General features: G+C 44.4%; 1 protein-coding gene across 1 annotated transcript in view; it reads left to right on the forward strand.

The window, feature by feature from the left end:
• The first annotated feature begins 4,836 nt into the window (after positions 1–4,836).
• IRS1 (insulin receptor substrate 1) overlaps positions 4,837–18,849 on the forward strand; it is a 70,672-nt gene continuing 56,659 nt past the window's right edge. The window contains exon 1 of the mRNA XM_067561402.1: positions 4,837–9,503. Coding sequence (XP_067417503.1) covers positions 5,925–9,479 — 3,555 coding nt within the window. The 5' untranslated portion in view covers positions 4,837–5,924 and the 3' untranslated portion in view covers positions 9,480–9,503. The remainder of the gene's footprint in view (positions 9,504–18,849) is intronic.

Genomic DNA, 18,849 nt, shown 5'->3' on the forward strand with positions numbered 1-18,849 from the left:
CATATTAAATTATCCTTTATTTTATTTCATCCCATTACTCCTAGCTACTCTTTCTTCCTGGCATTAATACCTTTCAGGTTTTTATGGATGCCTATTCCATGGCAAGATATCTTTCCTGTATGCAACCACCCTGGGGCAAGACCATCTGAGCCGCTTTGATTTTCATGTCCCTATCGATTTTACCATACTTTTATTATAAAACATCTTTGTACATATGAGATTCCCTTCCTCAATCAAGAACTGATTGAGAATGTCACTCTTTCTAAAAACTGGATAAAACTGGATAAAAACTGCACCATCAATATCACTTTGGAAACTAGTGCTCCTGGCAATATTGTCCATGGAGGGAAAAAAAACCCACTGTAGGAAGGCGCTGTGGCCTATCCCGAAGAAAGAGCCCAAGGGAGGGCGTGAGCAGCCTGAATGGACCCAATCAGGCCCAGCATCTAGGTCTGCCCGGCAACAAGGGAACCGGGCTGTAATAGGACCGCCCAGCCAGCCCAGTCAGTGGCAGTGGGGCGGAGCCTCCACAGGAAGGGGAGGATTTCAGTCAGGCAGAGATTGCTGCTGGAGACAGATGTGCTGTCCTGCTGGCAGAGGCTTAGGCTGGAGCAGAGCTGCTGACTGACCCCGGGCCTGGAGACTGGGTAGGGCCTTCTCGGAGCTGGACCAGGCAACCTGGCCAGAGAGACTGGGCTAAGGTACCCAGACCCTGGGACTGGACTGAGTCACTGGAGCCCTGGGACTGGGCAGGGGCCCTGGAGCAACCTGAGTGGAGGATACCTCCCTGAGGCCGGACAGGACCTGGAGGAGCTGCTGGCCGCCGAGTCCCATGAGGTAGGACAGGACAGGACCTGGAGGAGCTGCTGGAAGCTGAGCCCGTCCCTGTGCCAAATGACCTAGAGGAGTTGACCCTCGAAGAGGAGCTCCCTGTATTGCTGCCTGTGGATGAGGAGGGACTGACGGACCAACCCCAGATGGAATATGCCCGTGATACTGAGGAGACAGGTACTGGGGCCAGCAGGGAGGAAGTAGCCCAGGGACCGCCATAGCTTGTGGCTGAGTCTGAGGCCTAGTTGGTGTGTTGTGGTGGAGCCCCGCTGACACAGTGGCAACTGTTTTTGCCACTGCTAGGGCCCTGGGCTGGGATGCAGTGGAGATGGGTGGGCCTGTGTTCCTCTTCCCTCCCCCTTTTCCTAGCCAGCCTGAAGAGAGCCTTCTGCTCCCTTCTGCTCCAGAGAGCGAACCCACTGCTGACGTGCTCGCTGCCCTGCCTGAGGGCCAGAGTGCTGAACTGCTTGCTCACCCTGCCTAAGGGTTACAGCAATTGACTGCTGGCTTGCCGAAGGAGACTGTCTCCCCTGTGTAGGAAGGCGCTGTGGCCTCCCCCGGAGCCCGAGCCCGAGGGAGGACCCCAGCAACCGGGCCAGCGAAGGCAACCCAGTAACATCCACGAAGAATTAAAAATGAAAAAGCTTCTATGAAGTGTGGAGGCCTTTTTTTTTTAAACTTATTACAGAGAAATCTAAAGATAATAGATTCCAGGTTGAATAGTCTAATTTGGGAATTATCCCATCATATTCTTTAGTTTGCTGTTAGATTAATTGTGCAACACTGGAAATTTCTTCTTCCTCAATAGGAAGACGTGAGAAAGGGGCTCCATCTCTTTCTATCTTTAGAGAGTGAGGTGGAAAAAATACAAAAATCACTATACATATGCAATGTTAGTAAGCACACAGTTTTGAAAAGGAGAGGGATTAACTGATTACTCCTACATAATTTATCTTTTGCATCGTGCATACACCAAAAAATTGCTTTACAAATTAACTGGACAAAACACAAGAGAATATACTGCAGAAACCATCTGAATAAGCAGGGGCATGGACAAGATAATTTAATAGGACTCTCACAATTCTAATTTATGATTCTGTGAATTATAACTGCTAACAACTGGATAAAGCATTAAAGCTTACTGTTTTGAATGTAATAGGTCTGAAGATTCTCATTAATCATTCTATACATGTTCCTCATATACAATATTTTTCTGCCTCAAAGATGTTAGTTGAAGTTGTGGGTGTACAAGGAATGTAGAATCCAGCACAATTTTCTGTGTTTTGTATTTGTGCTATAATCGTTACATTTCTAGCATTCCTCTGATAAGAAAATAAAACAACCTGTCTGCTTAAAGATGTAATTACTAATTCATCATGCAGAAATAAAGCTAATCTGGGAATGCAACCATTCTGATTTTAGATGAAACTTGCCCAGCCCCTTCTCCATGCTGTAAGACATGGATTACTCAATACCATCAGTCAACTTAGAACAAATAAAAGATGTAATCAAATCAACTTTGAAATAGTGACTATAATAATGGGTACATATGCCATCAAATAATATATAGCATGTAGTGGTTTTATGGTGAAATTGTTTTACAAACGTATAATTGTGAGCCTGAGCCATTCTCAGGAGTAGGAAAGGGAATATTAGGGGGAAGCATAATGGAGCTAAGAATACTTACAAGTTGGAAAAGAGGAAGATGCAGCAACCAGATCAAAAAATAATCACTGCTTAGCTCTACCAACTGTAAAAGGCCAGCTCCAAAAAGGCATGTTGGTAAAAGGTTTCCTAGGACAACCTTATACTGAGGAGAGTTAGTAAAGAACAGGAGGACACCAGAGAAGGTGTCCATATGAATGGGGCTGGTTCTGTGCATACCACCACATCATGTTAATGAATCTGAGACTAAAATGTATTTAGTATAAAAATATACTTAACATGGAAATTTACCTATTCTGTCAAAAATATTTAAAAATCTAATTTTTAGAAGATAATAGGAAAACAATTTAAACATGCTTCCCAAAATACATTTAAGGTCTTCATCCAAGAATGAAAATGTCACAGAATGCAGCTGGAGTCTGTGCCACAAAAGTGGGATGTCAGTGGCAAACGTATTATGGCTTCCAGTTTTAAAACCATGTTTGTTATGCACTTCTCTTCATCAGACTTTTCATGATTAAATATTATACACGTGCGAAAACTCATGGTTTGTATAGCCCTTGTCATCAGACTTGCTATGAGTGGGGGATGGGGGGGGCAATTGATTGGTAACCATGTTCATATATGACTTCAATGGGGGTTGGAACAAGCCATTAGGATATATGAAAAAAATGCCCAGAAACTGGTGTTCCTGATCTATTTTTTTCAGTGGTGCCATTTAGGGCTAGACTTTTGTAAGTTTCTTCAACAGGAGAAGGGACAGAGAGTTGGAACTGAAAGACTACAGGAGGGCTGGGAGTAGCATCTGATGGAGAATAACTTATCAAATTAAAAGTATATCAGTTAACTAAATATATTGCCAGCAACGTGCATTTTAAAGAACTGTTATACCAGATAGAATATGCAGATTTATTCATGTTCCAATAAACTTAGACGATTTTTAAAAAATCAATCTGGAACTTATAAATATGCATTCTATTTTTGGAGTAGAAAAAAGAAATGTCCAAAGATGTTTTAATTACTGTCCTGGAGATGGCAGTATTGAGTAATTTTTTTGAGAATGGGATTGCAACACTTCCAGTGTTGTCTTTCCCTTACAGTGAAATAAAAGTTACGCATACAGCACATTTCAGATCTGAAAACTGCAAATCATGTTGAATATTCAGTTTAATTTAGCATTTAATGATTTCAGGAAATATAGTTAACTGCTTGACACTACATTAGAGAAATTCTACAGGGAATCTACTCCACAATTCTGCTGTAAAACATAATGATAGCACAGATTTGCATTTCCAGCAATAATAAATCTCCACCAATCAATAAAAGTCTTTATTCAGGGCACATCTGCGTGGACAATAGATAAAAAATGGGATTTTTTGGCTCCATACTAATAGGAAACAAAGATTACAAAATCAGCCACTGCTGCGTTTGAACTACAAATATGCCCTCCCCACCGAAACAAAAATATTCAATTGTCAATGTTTCGGTCAAAATCTGTCTCAAAACTATGCATCCTATATGCATATTCTATTTTCAAGGGCTAGCCCCAAACATGCCTCTCAATTTCTCATACACTTTTGTCTTTGGGTTTATATTTTTTAAATTTGTACAGAATTTTGGGATCCAATTTATATGGAAGATATTATGCAACATGAAGTTGTATTATTTATTTTAAAATTTTGCTCACGGGGATAGTCTCAATTCAACGTTCTGAGTAGCCCAGAGGATGACAATCTTCGGCACAGGCGCGTCACTCTGTATTATGTTACAGAAATATCCAATTCTATAGACATTCATGAACGGTTTGCAGATGGATTTTGTTTGTTTGAGTGGGAGGGGGCTGGGGAAAGGGGGACGTTTCTGTTTAAAATTCAGTGGTTGCATTCACTGCTTTCGATCTTTACCCTCTTTGGAAGGGAAGCCTCAGCTGCATTCATGTGTTGGAGAGCTGGGATGAAGAGGGAGAGATTATTTTAAGCACCCCTATGCCTATATTGCAGATCAGGAGGCACTGGTGCTTAAACGCAGCTTGAATGTGGAAGGTGGGGGGAGAAGGAGGGAGGGGGAGCCTCGTGGTCACAACGCAGCAAAGTTGCCACACTGCAGAGATTCGCTCTCACAAGCGCCTAGTTTATAAATAACACGCCAGTGAATGGCGTCTACGCCTTTTTACTACGCTCCGCTCCTCAACCTAGCCTGGGCACCTCCCCCCGTGGAGGGGTTGAGGGACAGGCCGCGCTGCCAATAGGAAGGCGGCCCCCCAGGGCGCCGAGCGGATCAGAGCCTGAAGGTAATTGCAGCCGCGGCGGCGCTGAATGAAAGGAGCGGCGGGCGGGGAGGGGGCGGATTGGAATGCCGCGGCACCAGGCTAGGTTGGAGCCTCCCTCGGCCGCTGCTGGGATGGTCCACCACGCACTGGCGCCGTCACGTGTTTCTCTCCTTGGAGTGAGACTGAGTCTCGGCGGCGGCTGGAGGGGGCCGGACTCATAAACACAGACACCGTCCGCCGCTTGTTTGGGTTTGGAGCGCTCCGAAACTCTGAGAAGCAGCCGGAGGAGGAGAAATCAGCCAAGGCAGCCCCAGACCCGCCTTCAGCCTGGGGCACGGGCGGGGGCTTTGCTGCTGGCCTCGGGTCGGCGCCTTTCCCGACTGGAATGAGGAGGAGGAGGAGGAAGAGAGGATGTTCCTTCCCTACTTGGGCTGCGTCCCCTCCTGCTGCTGCCTGGTTGCATTTTGTGTTGAAATGGCACTTTCTCTGCCTAACGAGATGGGACTGAATGGGGTCGCCAGCCTCCTGCTCACGCACAAGCAGAAGCAGCAGCCTCAGCGCTGATTTTTGGGTTGGGCTGTGTTTTTTGGGGGGGAAGAGTGTGTTTTGGGGTGCAAGCCCCGGACTTTGCAAAACAAACCGCTACCCCACGCGAATCTTTAATCTACTACAGAGATTGCTGCTGACTGAGGCGAAGGGGGGAAGGAGTGTTTGTTTGGGAGCGAAGCAAGGGGATCCCCTTCCTGCTCCTCTACAGAGGAATCCGATCCATACGACTGAAAGATGCGTTTCTCCTCTTCCCCGGCGGCGGCTGCTGGGACAACTAGACTTTCGTCTGGACTGACTGAGACACGACTTTTTAAGGATATATTTACCCTCCGTAGGGCATATTTGATTTGGGCATAAACAGCAATACAAACGCTGCTGGGGTGCTGGAAGCTGCCCCTGCCACTGAACAGCTGCTCTCCCCCTACCAGTATCCCCCCCCCCCCCCACATCCCGTTTTGGAGAGACGATTCCTAGCTAGTTTGCTTTTTTAAAATTATGATTGTTGTTGCATGAATTGTATTTTAAGAGGTTTTTTTCTGCCTTTCTTGGCAGTTTTGTGGGCCTGTGGGCTGATAGCTGCAGTAAAAGCACCATCACCTCTCCTTCCACCATGGCTAGCCCCACGGATAATAACGAGGGCTTCTTCTCAGATGTCAGGAAGGTGGGTTACTTGCGCAAACCCAAGAGCATGCACAAACGCTTCTTCGTGCTGAGGGCAGCCAGCGAATCGGGACCCGCCCGGCTGGAGTACTATGAGAATGAGAAGAAATGGAGACATAAGTCAGGAGCCCCTAAGCGATCCATCCCACTGGAGAGCTGCTTCAACATCAACAAACGGGCGGACTCCAAGAACAAGCACCTGGTGGCCCTCTATACCAAGGATGAACACTTTGCCATTGCAGCTGACAGTGAACCGGAGCAGGAGAGCTGGTACCAAGCCTTGTTGCAGCTGCACAATAGGGCCAAGGGCCACCACCACCTCCATCATCACCGTCACCACCATCACAGTGACGTCTCCTTTGGGGGTGGCAGTGCAGGTCTGGGGGAGGCAGGTGATGATAGCTACGGCGAGGTGGTCCCTGGCCCAGCTTTCAAGGAGGTTTGGCAAGTGATCCTGAAACCTAAAGGTCTGGGCCAGACCAAGAATCTGATTGGCATCTACCGCCTGTGCCTGACCAACAAAACCATCAGCTTTGTGAAGCTGAATTCAGATGCAGCTGCTGTGGTACTCCAGTTGCTCAACATCCGTCGCTGTGGTCACTCAGAGAACTTCTTCTTCATCGAGGTGGGGCGCTCAGCAGTGACTGGGCCTGGTGAGTTCTGGATGCAGGTGGATGATTCGGTGGTGGCCCAGAACATGCATGAGACTATCCTGGAGGCCATGCGGGCCATGAGTGAGGAATTCCGGCCCCGCAGCAAGAGCCAGTCCTCCTCCAACTGCTCCAATCCCATCTCTGTGCCCCTTCGCAGCAGACACCATGTCAACAACCCCCCACCCAGCCAGGTGGGGCTCAGTCGCAGGTCCAGGACTGAGAGTGTCACTGCTACTTCCCCTGCTGGTGGTGGTTGTGGTGGAGGGACGGGGGGCAAACCCAGCTCTTTTAGAGTCCGAGCCTCTAGTGATGGAGAAGGAACTATGTCCAGGCCAGCCTCAGTGGATGGCAGCCCAGTAAGTCCCAGTGCCAACCGGACTCACTCACACCGGCACCGCGGCAGCTCCAGGCTTCACCCTCCACTCAACCATAGTCGCTCCATCCCGATGCCTTCTTCACGCTGCTCCCCTTCAGCCACCAGCCCAGTCAGCCTGTCATCCAGCAGCACCAGTGGCCATGGCTCCACCTCTGACTGCCTCTTCCCACGCAGGTCCAGTGCTTCCGTCTCAGGCTCCCCCAGTGACGGCGGCTTCATCTCCTCTGACGAGTATGGCTCCAGTCCCTGTGATTTCCGCAGCTCCTTTCGCAGTGTGACCCCGGACTCCCTGGGTCACACCCCCCCAGCTCGGGGCGATGAGGAGCTCAACAATTACATCTGTATGGGGGGCAAGCCTGCCTCATCCTGCTGCAGTTTGGCGGCTCCCAATGGCCACTTCATCCCTCGGAGTTGCCATGCACAGCAGCAGTGCCGCTATCCTGGCACCCCATGTTGCTCCCGGAGTGGTGGAGAGGAGGTAACTGACCTCGAGAAGGGCTTCAGGAAGCGGACTCACTCTGCAGGCACCTCACCCACCATCTCTCACCAGAAGACACCCTCACAGTCTTCAGTGGCCTCCATTGAGGAGTATACGGAAATGCTGCCTTCTTATGCTTGTGGTGGCAGCCGGCTGCCCTCCTACCGGCACTCGGCCTTTGTGCCCACTCATTCCTATCCTGAGGAGTGTTTGGAGATGCACCGCCTGGAGGGCAGCCACCACCGGACCAACACCACCCCACACACCGATGATGGCTACATGCCGATGTCGCCTGGGGTGGCCCCTGTGCCCAGCAGCGGTGGCGCTCCCAAAGGCGGCGATTATATGCCCATGAGCCCCAAGAGTGTGTCAGCCCCACAGCAGATCATCAACCCTGGCAGGGGAGGACGCCACGCCCAAGCCATGGTGGACTCCAATGGCTACATGATGATGTCCCCTAGTGGTAGCTGTTCGCCTGAGAGTGGCCCTGCTGGCTATGGCAAGATCTGGACGAATGGGGCTGGCCACCACCCAAAGCTCTCAGTAGAAGGGAAGGTCCCCTGCGGCGGCAGTGACTACATCAACATGTCCCCGGCTAGCGGCTCAGCCACCAGCACCCCACCGGACTGCTATTTCACCAGCTCAGGGCCACCGGGCTCGGAGGAGGCCTCGGCACAGGGCCCGGCCCAGCCCCCCCACAAGCCGATCTACTCCTACTTTTCCCTGCCGCGCTCCTTCAAACACCTGCAGCGCAGGGCTGCGGCGGCAGCCGAGGTGAACGGCCCCCAGCTGCGCATCTCTCTCAGCTCCGGCCGCCTGCTCTACTCGGGCGAGGATTCGTCCTCCTCCACCAGCAGTGACAGCCTCGGGGGTGGCGGGGGCCATGAGGGCGGCGGCCCCCATCAAGCGCAGCGGCAGCAGCAACAGCAACAGCCTCTCCGCTTGGCGGCCGCGCAGAGCAGCAGGAGCCGCCTGACCAGACCCACCTGCTTGTCTCTGGACTGCCCCAAGGCCAGCACTCTGCCGCGGGCGCGGGAACAGCCCCCGCTGCTGCTGCCACCGGAGCCCAAGAGCCCCGGCGAGTACGTGAACATTGAGTTCGTGGCCAGTGACAAACCGGCCTTCCCGTCGGGCGCCCGGCCCCGCGGGGACGAAGGCTCCGAGTACATGAACATGGAGCTAGGGCCACCGCGGGCTGCCTGCCGAGCCGGCTTCGCGGCCGTGCGGGCAGCAGCTGCGGCCCTTAGCAGCCGGGACTATGTGACTATTGAGCAGGGAGGTGGTGCCAGGGTGTCCTGCCCGGGCTGCGCCGACTCCCCGTCCCCAGCCCTCCTGCTTAACTACGCCGACATGCGGACGGGCCGCCCAGGCCCCGAGAACCCCCCCGCCGCGCCTGCCCCCGCCCCGGCGCAGCCGCTGGCCGAGGTGGCCGCGGCGCCACCGCGCTCCTCCCTGATGGGGGGCCCGGGAGTGAGCAGCGCCTTCACCCGCGTCAGCCTCAGCCCCGGCCGCAACCAGAGCGCCAAAGTGATCCGGGCCGACCCGCAGGGGGGCCGCCGGCGACACAGCTCCGAGACCTTCTCTTCCACCCCCAGCGCCGCCCGCGGCGCGGCGGCCAGCGGCGGCCTCAACGCGCCCCTGCTCTGCGGAGCGGGAGGCGCCGAGGAGGTGAAGCGCCACAGCTCGGCCTCCTTCGAGAACGTCTGGCTCCGGCCTGCCGCGGGGGAGCCGGGGGCGGCTGCCGGCGCCGCCAGGAGGGAGCAGCAGCCCCACCAAACTGGGACTGGGGGCGGCTTTGAGAACGGGCTCAACTACATCGACCTGGACTTAGTGAAGGATTTTAATCATCGTCGCCAGCATCCCCAGGAGGGCACCTCTGTGCTGGGGGGGAGGCAGCCGCCGCCCAAAGCCCCGAATCAGCCTTGTGGAAGTAGCCACTCCAGCGACGATTTGAGTGCATATGCCAGCATCAGCTTCCAGAATCGGGAGGACATCTAATAGCTGGGCAAGAGCAGAGAGAAGGTGAGTGTATAAGCGCCCGGCCACGGGGAGGGGAAAATGTGTTTTAAACGAGTAGAAACGCCCGCTTAAAACTGAGCCCAAAGAATCAGCAAAAGTCAGGCACCTAGTTGGAGACCGTTCAGACCACTGAACTATATACTAAAGGGATAGTATAAGGTGGGGTATCTACTGTTCTCTTGTTTTATTGGCACGTTGTTTTCTTCTTTCTTTGCAGGTTCAATCCTCCTCTTTCAGATATAACCCTTTAAATGTGTGGAGTGTTTATTTGGGGGGTGGAGGAGAAGAGAAGATTCAGGTTCACTCAGCTGAGTTAACCTTTTGATAATGATGCAATATTTAAAACTGCAGCTAAGGTTCTGTGAGGGGGAAATAGACCCCACAAAAATAGACTTAAGCATGGTCACTAACTGATTACAAAAGTAGGTTGGATAAAATCTGGAACTGTGATTGTTTGAAGCTTATTTCTTATAGAGGAACTCTCTGTAATTAGATTGGTGTGATGATTTTTGTGTTGGTTGTGTAATATCTCAAGTACCTAGCATCTTGTTCGCAAATTTTGGTAATATGCTATGTTTTATAATTTAAAATATTCTTTTCTAAGTGGGAAGTGCTTTGGAGAATGTTGCAGCCACATTAACACTTCTGAGTTAAGACTTAACTAGATTTTTCTGATTCATTTTGATTTAAAATGTGCTATTGCTTCAGAAGCAAAATTAGCATTTGATACAGCATCCTTGAAGCATGGATGCTTTTCAGATGTCACACACTGTAAGCTTGTCCAAGCAACTGGATCTCATGATTTGAGTTATGGTAAGGTTGTTCATGCCCTGAAATCTGCTTGAATATTCTTGCTGAGACTGAAGTGCTTTTTAGTGATACTCTGTTATCTCACTTATTTAAAATACATATTTCTAAAGCTTAAAAGACCCAGTAAGTGTTGGGGAGGGGAAGTGTGTAAAAGAAAGAGGTGTGGTCTATGTTGAGCATGGGATAGATGTGGGGATTGGATTCATTCTAAATTTAGTTCTGCCAGTGATGACTCCTGTACCCCTGGGCAAGCTAATTAATCTTTCTAATGCATTTTTCACATGTGTAAAATGAGTATACCTATCTCACAGGGCTGCTGTGAGGATTAATTAGGTAATATTTTCAAAATGCTTTAAAGTGACTATAGTAGGTGTGTGTGTGTGTGTGTGTGTGTGTGTGTAAACTTGTGTTTAGTTTGATATAAATACTAAATATAATTCAGCTAAGGACAACTTTATTAGTAGCTGCAAACTGCAGAAGAAGTAAATGGTATAGAGTGGACACTGTCTCATTATCCTTACTATGTTAAAAAATGAATGTATTAAAAATAATTAGGGGAAAACTTGTGAGGCCTTCAGCCTATTATATTAAGATTGGCATTACAAGGTGTGGCTAGGACAGAGTATTTTTGCAGTCTGTGTCATTGATATGCTACACAGAAACTGAATACAGTAAAAAAAAAAAAAGAAAACATTGCCTGAGATTTTTTCAGTGTTTAATCAAACATTTTCTGCACTAAATATGTATTTCCATTTAATACTGATTTCTTGTACAATTCAGAGTTTTGCTCCAAACTTTTTATTATCAATAGATAACTACAATTTAAATTTTAACACTCTTCCTGATTTCTACAGTTTCTCAAATATTTGACTTACAGCAATCACTGTATAGTGAATGGTTATTTATCATGGTGAACATTTACAACATAGTTGGACAAATTCATACCAACAGTAGTAACACACTTATTCAATGAATACTTTTATTGCTTGGTGCAAGTACTAACAGCACTGGAAGTTGCATGTGGTTAAAGATTTAACAATCAAATGTAGGATTTTCCTTTTACCCGAACTGGTGAGCCTAATGTAGGAATGGGAATTGCAGATATGTGGAACAAAACCAAAATACCTTTTTCCATATCTGCTACTTCAGTATTCGCAATTATCACTTATTTGAACAATGTAATAGTAAGGTAGTCTTATCTTATCAGGATATGCTAGACTAGTCCTAAATTTAAAATGAGAGGTAAGATGAACAAAGAGATATAAATAATGTCAGTTTCAGAAGGTTAACTTCTTGGAGGTAATGATTTTTGTGGATAATACTCTGACAACTGCTGTCACAGTGTCTTGTGTATGAGCTATGAACAGTCCTATGTTGCCATACCCTTTTCCTGTCCGGGATATTACCTGCAAGAGTCAGTTTAAGTGATCTTGCTGATGTCTGGCATTATCCTGAGTTCCTATCTGCGTAGGACAATCTATTCCTTTTTCTGCCCACGTTTGTTCCCCACATATGGGATTTTCCCCAACCACTGCAGTGCTAGGAGTACTAAAACCATCAGGTATAATAGCGTCTCTTCTTTACATCCCATATTAAAACTTGTTGAAGCAAATGTGGGAGAATGCAGGCTCGGACATAGATAAACAAGTACAAGAGTGAGAGAGGGAGTGTGGGAGCACTCACAGTTTCTCCCATTTATAGATGGCTCTAAGTACTGCTATTGTGGTTCTTGCAAAAAAGGCTCTTTTGTTGTGTGTATGATTGATTAAAAACAAAACAAAACAACCTATGACTCAGCAATGCAGTTATAAGATGTGGTGATGTGGTAGTAACTAGTGCCTTCCTATGACTGGAGTTCAGTGTAGGATCTGGGCATAGGATGTTGGATGTGCAAAAGGTATGTAGATTGTCTTTAAAGTAATATCTTGTAAAGGACTTGCGGTCTGAAATTAGGTTCCATTGTTTCCCAAAACTGGATCTGAGTTAGACAGGTATAACATTTCCCAGGGGAAAAAAGTAGTAGATTCTTAATTGTAGGTGGAGTGGGCAGCCATGTGCTATAGTTAAAGTTGCCTATTCCTTTCCATTGTAAAGTCTTACGTTCAGTTGCTTATAACTTTGCCAAACTTAAACCGTCCTGGCTGAAGTTTTCCATACAGGTGTTTGCCTCAGGCTGAATGTGTTTTTTGGGGGCATATGGGACAGGGGAGGGTGGAATTTCAGCTAAAATGGTTCAGCCATTTCTGAGGATGAGATCTAGGAAAAATGGTGGTGTGCCCATGTTAAAATAATTCTAACAGCCATTGCATTGAGAAGATCTCACATTTTCATGAGCAGGACTTAAAATTTGGCAAGGGTAATGCTGTAGTGTCAAGGGGTGTGCCTTTTGACTTTCCTGAAAAAAATCTGCTCAGTATTGGTTATATTATAGGCCTCTGAAAACCTGTTTGCATACACGTAGTAAAATTGTTAGAGGCTGACAGCTAAATAACTTCTCTGCAGATGCCATTTGCACAGAGCGTACTCCATTCCCAAACAGATTCTGTGGGCTGACCTGGTTGTGCATGCACCATTTCCACAGAACCAAGGGAGCATGCTCCATCCTGGGACTGAGCAGGACTTTCCCTGAAATTCCTCCTCCTGGCTGCTGGGGCTGCTCTGGTTCTCTCCCCTATGCTTTCATTGCGCTTTTTGCTAGTGCCCCCAGGCACTGTGAATGAGAAGGAGGAAGCAACCTAAGCAGAATGCAGAGAGAGGAGCAGATGGGTGAGGAGAGATGGGAGCTAGACTGCAGGAGATGTGAGCTGGGTGTGGCTTGAATCAGAGGAGGAAAGGGACTGGGGTCAGGGCAGGGGATAGAGATAATAGGAGCAGAGGAGGATAGAGACAGGCTTGTGCAACCTTAATTTGGCTCCCTTGTGCATATGCATTATGATAAATCTTTAAACCCAAAATTGACAAGGAGCTATACACATGATCACATGCTATTTTTTTCCCACCGCACAGCTTTCACCCTCAAAAGGCTTAAACTAGTTGGACAGCTTTTATTTATCCAGACTGAAATATTTTGTTGTCCCCAGGCTGTCAGATCAGGATTCTGAGTGTTTTCTAGCTTCTCATTAACAGGTGAAAAAACTTGTGACACAGCTCCTGTCTCTCCGCCCCCAAGCCATGTATGTTACACACATTTATTATACTGAAACATCTTCCATTTTGCATTTCCCTCAAAAATCAGTTCTGCCCACCTTAATAGATTTTCCCCTAAAGAAATCATTTATTTCCAAATCTATTCTGTTTCTTTCTCTCTCCCTTCCAATCCCCCACCTCCCTTCATATTCTTGCTCCTGTACATCTTTGCTGCTGCTGTCCCAAATCCCACTGCTTTCCTGGGTTTACAGGGGGACTCAAACTCTTAGCTGTCCCTCAACACTAGGATCCTCTGCTTCTTGTTCCTCTCCCAGCCTGTTAAAAGATCAGCAGTTAAATGCTACTCTTTTACTTTGGTTCCAGCTGTTGTAATCCTTCCTGAGAACTTCTGGTGGTTTTTTTTGGCTACTTTTTTTGCCTCAATTATTTCCAGAAAAGGAGCCAGTAGCTCTCTGGTTCCACTCACCAGCAACCTGGTGAGATGACATGCAATTTTTTGAGACCCCTGCCAGACAACTGCATTTTCTCCCCTAGTCTTTTCTCTTCCTGGGTAATGAGAAAGGAGAGTTTTCTCTCTCTGCTCTTGGTAAGGAGCAGTAATCTATTTGTGTATGTACCCCTCTTAGGTTTCCTCTTCTCTATGTCCTGCCTCTTCTGGTAGCTGCAAAGAGCACTAGCATAGTAAAACTGACAACATTCTTGTAAGTTTCACTTGACTTCTACTGAGATTCCTCTGTGCAGAATTAGCAAGGGAACTATTTCTTCTTCCTGTGCTTCTGGTGTTGTGTTGAGGAGCCTCTCACAGGTGGCAACAGTAAAATGAGCAATTGATAGTTGAAGTTCTGAGTACAGAGTCACAAAACATTTGAAGTATGAAGCTATCTTGCAATTATTGTGTAATATACTAAGAACATTTTCAAATGCATCTTTTTCTCTAACATGCAATTAAAATAGCTTTATAGTTTTTTCTAAATTTGTTAATTCATAGTTTAAAAAACTTTGTGGACTTAAGGAGGAATCATTTAAAAAACTTACTGCATTCATCTACACGCAATTAAAAACTGAAGACGTTCCAAAGACAAAGGTTCAGAAATCGCTAGCTGTGGGGCAGCAGTAACTTTAATTTCAGCAAGATATGCAGGCAGTATTATTCTAGTCTAAATAAGGTATTTCCTACTGTAAGTACATATTGTTTTTCCCCTCAACTAATCTACTAAACCCTAATCTATGTGTCAGTATGTGCTTGCAGTTTGTTAGTGCAAAGTACACTAATCATTTCAATATTTTTCATAATTCAAACTTCAGAGATATTCCTAATTAATTAATTACCGTCAATACTTGCAACTGTTATCTTGGACTTCTCACTTACATGGTAGTTTCAGGAAAATTGCTTTCAAGATTTTTCTCTCCGGTTTATAGAGCCCTATAAATTGGGGCTATATAATCAGAGACCAAGCTGGCAATACAATAAGCATCCAGTGACACACACATTTGGTATTCAGTCAATATTAAAATCTCATTTGGGATCAGGTTTAAATTAGAAGAGCAAACGAAAAAACCAAAGTTAAGGATGACACTCCATTTTTAGCTGGTTACTGTAAAAAGAACATATGTATTCTGGATTGGTATTAAACACTTAACAGCTGAGAGATAGAGCTCTAAAGAACATATGTGTCCAACACCTGTGGAGTTGGAATGTCATCTGACCAAGATCTTCAGTATATTCTGTTACTTGTTTAATTTAAAGGATGCAGCATGTTGAACAGCTGAACTTGAAAATTTCAATTAGGAACATACAGTTTATAATTGTGCAAAATTTGAATAAAGCTACTGAGGCTAATTGAATAGCCTTTTGAATAAAGTGTGTGTGTGTTGGAAAGGAAGAGATTTATTCCGTACTTTTCAAAATAGACAAAATGAATGAATTCAGTACTAATTGTTTGTAGAAACTATTTTTTAAAAATCTTAAATTCAAATTTCCGTTTTTCATGACATTCAGGTGAAAATAATTTTTTTAAAGGTAATTAGCTTTTGGACTTAGATTTTGTGTGCCAAATTTCATCCCAGAGCAGATCTTTGTATCTGAATTTCAAAGTCAAGAAAAGTGGGACTCAAAATGGAAAAAACTAGCAGTTGGTAAGGTTTTTAGGTGCCTTGGATAATTTTGAAAAATGTTCACAGTAGAAATCATTATCCTTTTTGTATATTCATTTATTTATTTTTCTTTCCTCTTCATTATTTAGGATAACTTCTTTTTGAAAATGGGCTCTCTTACTTAGAGTTCCTACTGCCTACTCCTCACAAAATCCTGTTCACGCTATTATGCATCCTATTGTCCTTAACAGGGCTACTTGTATGAGTGAGGTGAGCAGGATTTTTCCCCTTGCTTTTTGTCATTGCATTGAATGCTGTGATTATAGCACAGAACCCAGTTTGTTAATAAAGTACAGAATAAGCATGAAAGAATGAATCCTTAAGCAATAAGGATCTTGTTTTCATGTAAACATCCTCATAGTAAAAAGAGAATATTCATACAGATTTTTAAATTGCACTTTTTTCTTCCCGTTTTTCTTTTCTTTTTTTTTTTTTTTTAATCTTCTTTACACTGTGGTACTGGGACTACTATAACAAACCTTCTAAATGAAAAATCTTGATGCATGCTCATTTAATTATTCATATCCTGCATTTATAATTAAATACCCTTTAAATCAAATAGTTTAAAGGGTATCTCATAAAAAGAAAATCTCAAATTGCAAAATTATTGTGACTTGCTATTACAATAAATCTACTTACATTTTATGCCAAGAGTTGAAATACAAATAACTATGGCTACAATTCCAGATTGTCGGAATGCTGAAAACTGGAACTTGGTCTCTGAAATATAGTCGGGGAATGTACATCTTCACTAAACTGAATAGTGCTAATTCTGTTTTTTGTTGTTTCTTGTTTTGGTAAATTAATGGTTACGATGATAAACAACTACAGTAGTTTGATTATTACAAAATTAGCAATGGTGAAGAGGAGAGTCTTGTATTAAACCTTTTATGATCTATTTATATGATGGGAACTTAACAAAAACAGAGGTGTGAATAGATGAAGGAGTTTTGAATACGCCTGGCACTCTTAACTAAAAGATGACTTGATATGTATTCTCTCTGATCATGCTTGATATATCTAGGTCATATTCTCTGAAAACTGTCATTAGAGATTTAAACTTGAGTAATTGGAAAGTGCTGTTTTCTTCACAGTAATTCACTTTGGGGTGGGAAGACAGTGAAAAGTTTGTGTGTTTGTATATATTGCGTTGTTAATCATAATATGAGACTGACTAAAAACCTAATATTTTAATATCTGAATTGTAAGATTGGTTAATTAATTTAATTGTCTTGCTGGTGCATAATAGATTTGCCTGCATGTATTCTGTCAGCTGCCTTTTAAAATTTGTAGTGTAGTTGTAACTGTGTCAGTCCCAGGATACTAGAGATGCAAGGTGAGTGAGGTAGTATCTTTTTATTTGACCAACTTTTGTCTCTCTCACCAACAGAAGTTGGTCCAGTAAAATATATTACTTCACCCACCTTGCCTCTTAAAATTTCCCTTATTTGAAAATTAGGTACATAAATTGTGCATTCAGAAACTGACCTGTTTCATGACTTTGCAAATAAGATATGTTTCCATTCATGTAGAAATGTTGTAGAGAGTCTGTCTTTGCAACCAATAGAAATATTTGGGGTTCAGCTGTAGAAATTTATTCCTGATGACTTGGATCTGAGCATGTGTTAGAATCTGGAAAGATGCAATCTGGGAGCTCTTAGAATTGCAACCCATTTTGAATGATGTTTTATTTGCGTGTGCGTGTGTGTTTTTAAATTGCTATGTGGGTGGATGTTTCTAAATCAATAGGAATTCTGAAATCAACCATCAGCATCACCAAAGGTTTCTTAGCTTCCATTCTTCTCTTTGAATTCAATGTTTCTGTGTCTTAACTTCAGACTTCTGCTTGATGTGTTAAAAGCCTGATCACACATACTCAACAAGAGAGCTTCTCTGTTTAACTCAACTGCTTCTTGCAGCATGGGAGAAAAAATGGATCAAAAATGAGGCAGGAATTAAAAGCTCTAACAATTCATTCTTCCAAAAGAATGGGGAAAGGAATTGAGAGAGACACCAGGCTGTGTCATCAGAAATACTTTTATTAACTTACACTTTGTTTTTAAATTCTATGAAGTCTCTGACAGATTTATTTTTGTGTCTAGATCTCTGTAAGAGACATGTCTAGAAACAGCTTTCCGGATTAGCAATTTTAGCATCTATGGCATGCATTTTTGGAGAGTCCTTTTTTAGTCAATAATAAAAAGGGGTCCTGCATGCTATTGAGCCTTTTGTTAAGATCCATGTTCTGTTTCAAAGCAAACTTAACCTCTGTGACCTTGGTTATTCAGTGAATGAAACAGTTCTCTGCCCTGTGTGTGTGTGTGTGGTTTTTTTCTTCAGTAAAAAAGTTCTTGATATTTTGTAGTTCTGCTAGGACCTGATCTTACTTACTTTGAAGTCTCTTGGAATCTTTCCGCTGAAGTCAGTGGAAGTTGGATTCTGCCCTTAATGACAGTTGGTGTCACTTCGAAAAAGATTTTGCATGTACACTCTCTCTCCCCCTGCCTCTGCTCTTTTAGAAGTGAAATCTGATAGGGGAGATCTTAATGGTTGTGGGTAAGCATTCCACCTAATACTTATCTAGGTTTTATTTGTTTCAAAGGAATGCAATAACTGCATTATTCATGCAAATGAAATATTCATCAGTAATAATTCTCAAGTTAAGCAATGTCTAGGGAATGATGATATTTTTTGTACCTTTATAGAATCAGGATGAATTGATCACTGATTTTTTTTTAATCATGACTTTAAATCAGCAGCCAGGGAATCTTGATTTAAATAATGAATTTTAATTGTGTTTTGCATTTATATTTGTCATTTTTCCTTATGAGCGATTGCTTCTCATTGATTGGTAATCATTAAACATACTGATTTGTGACTAAGCATTATCTCCATACTAATTATGGTATTTCTTGCTAACCAGAAGCATTATAAATATATATAAATATGCATTTAAGCGATTGTATAGATTTGTGACTTTTACTTTTTTTATTATGCTAGAAATGGAGAATGGTGCACTTTTTATTTTTGATTAGCATCAAGTTGCATTTGGATGGAAATTTGAACTCTATTAAAATACATTAAAACAGCATTTTAAAATAGCCTTTGTTAACTAGTAAACAAAGTTAAATGTATTGGATACAGGGTAGTTGTACCTGTTGGTTCCAGGAAATATTAGAGACGAGGTGGGTGAGGTTATATCTTTTTAATGGACCAACTTCTGTTGGTCAGAGAGATG

Source organism: Emydura macquarii, unplaced genomic scaffold (genome assembly GCF_026122565.2).
Source record: "Emydura macquarii macquarii isolate MOO-44397 ecotype Brisbane River unplaced genomic scaffold, CSIRO-AGI_Emac_v2 contig_18, whole genome shotgun sequence".
NCBI classification, from domain to species: Eukaryota; Metazoa; Chordata; order Testudines; family Chelidae; genus Emydura; species Emydura macquarii.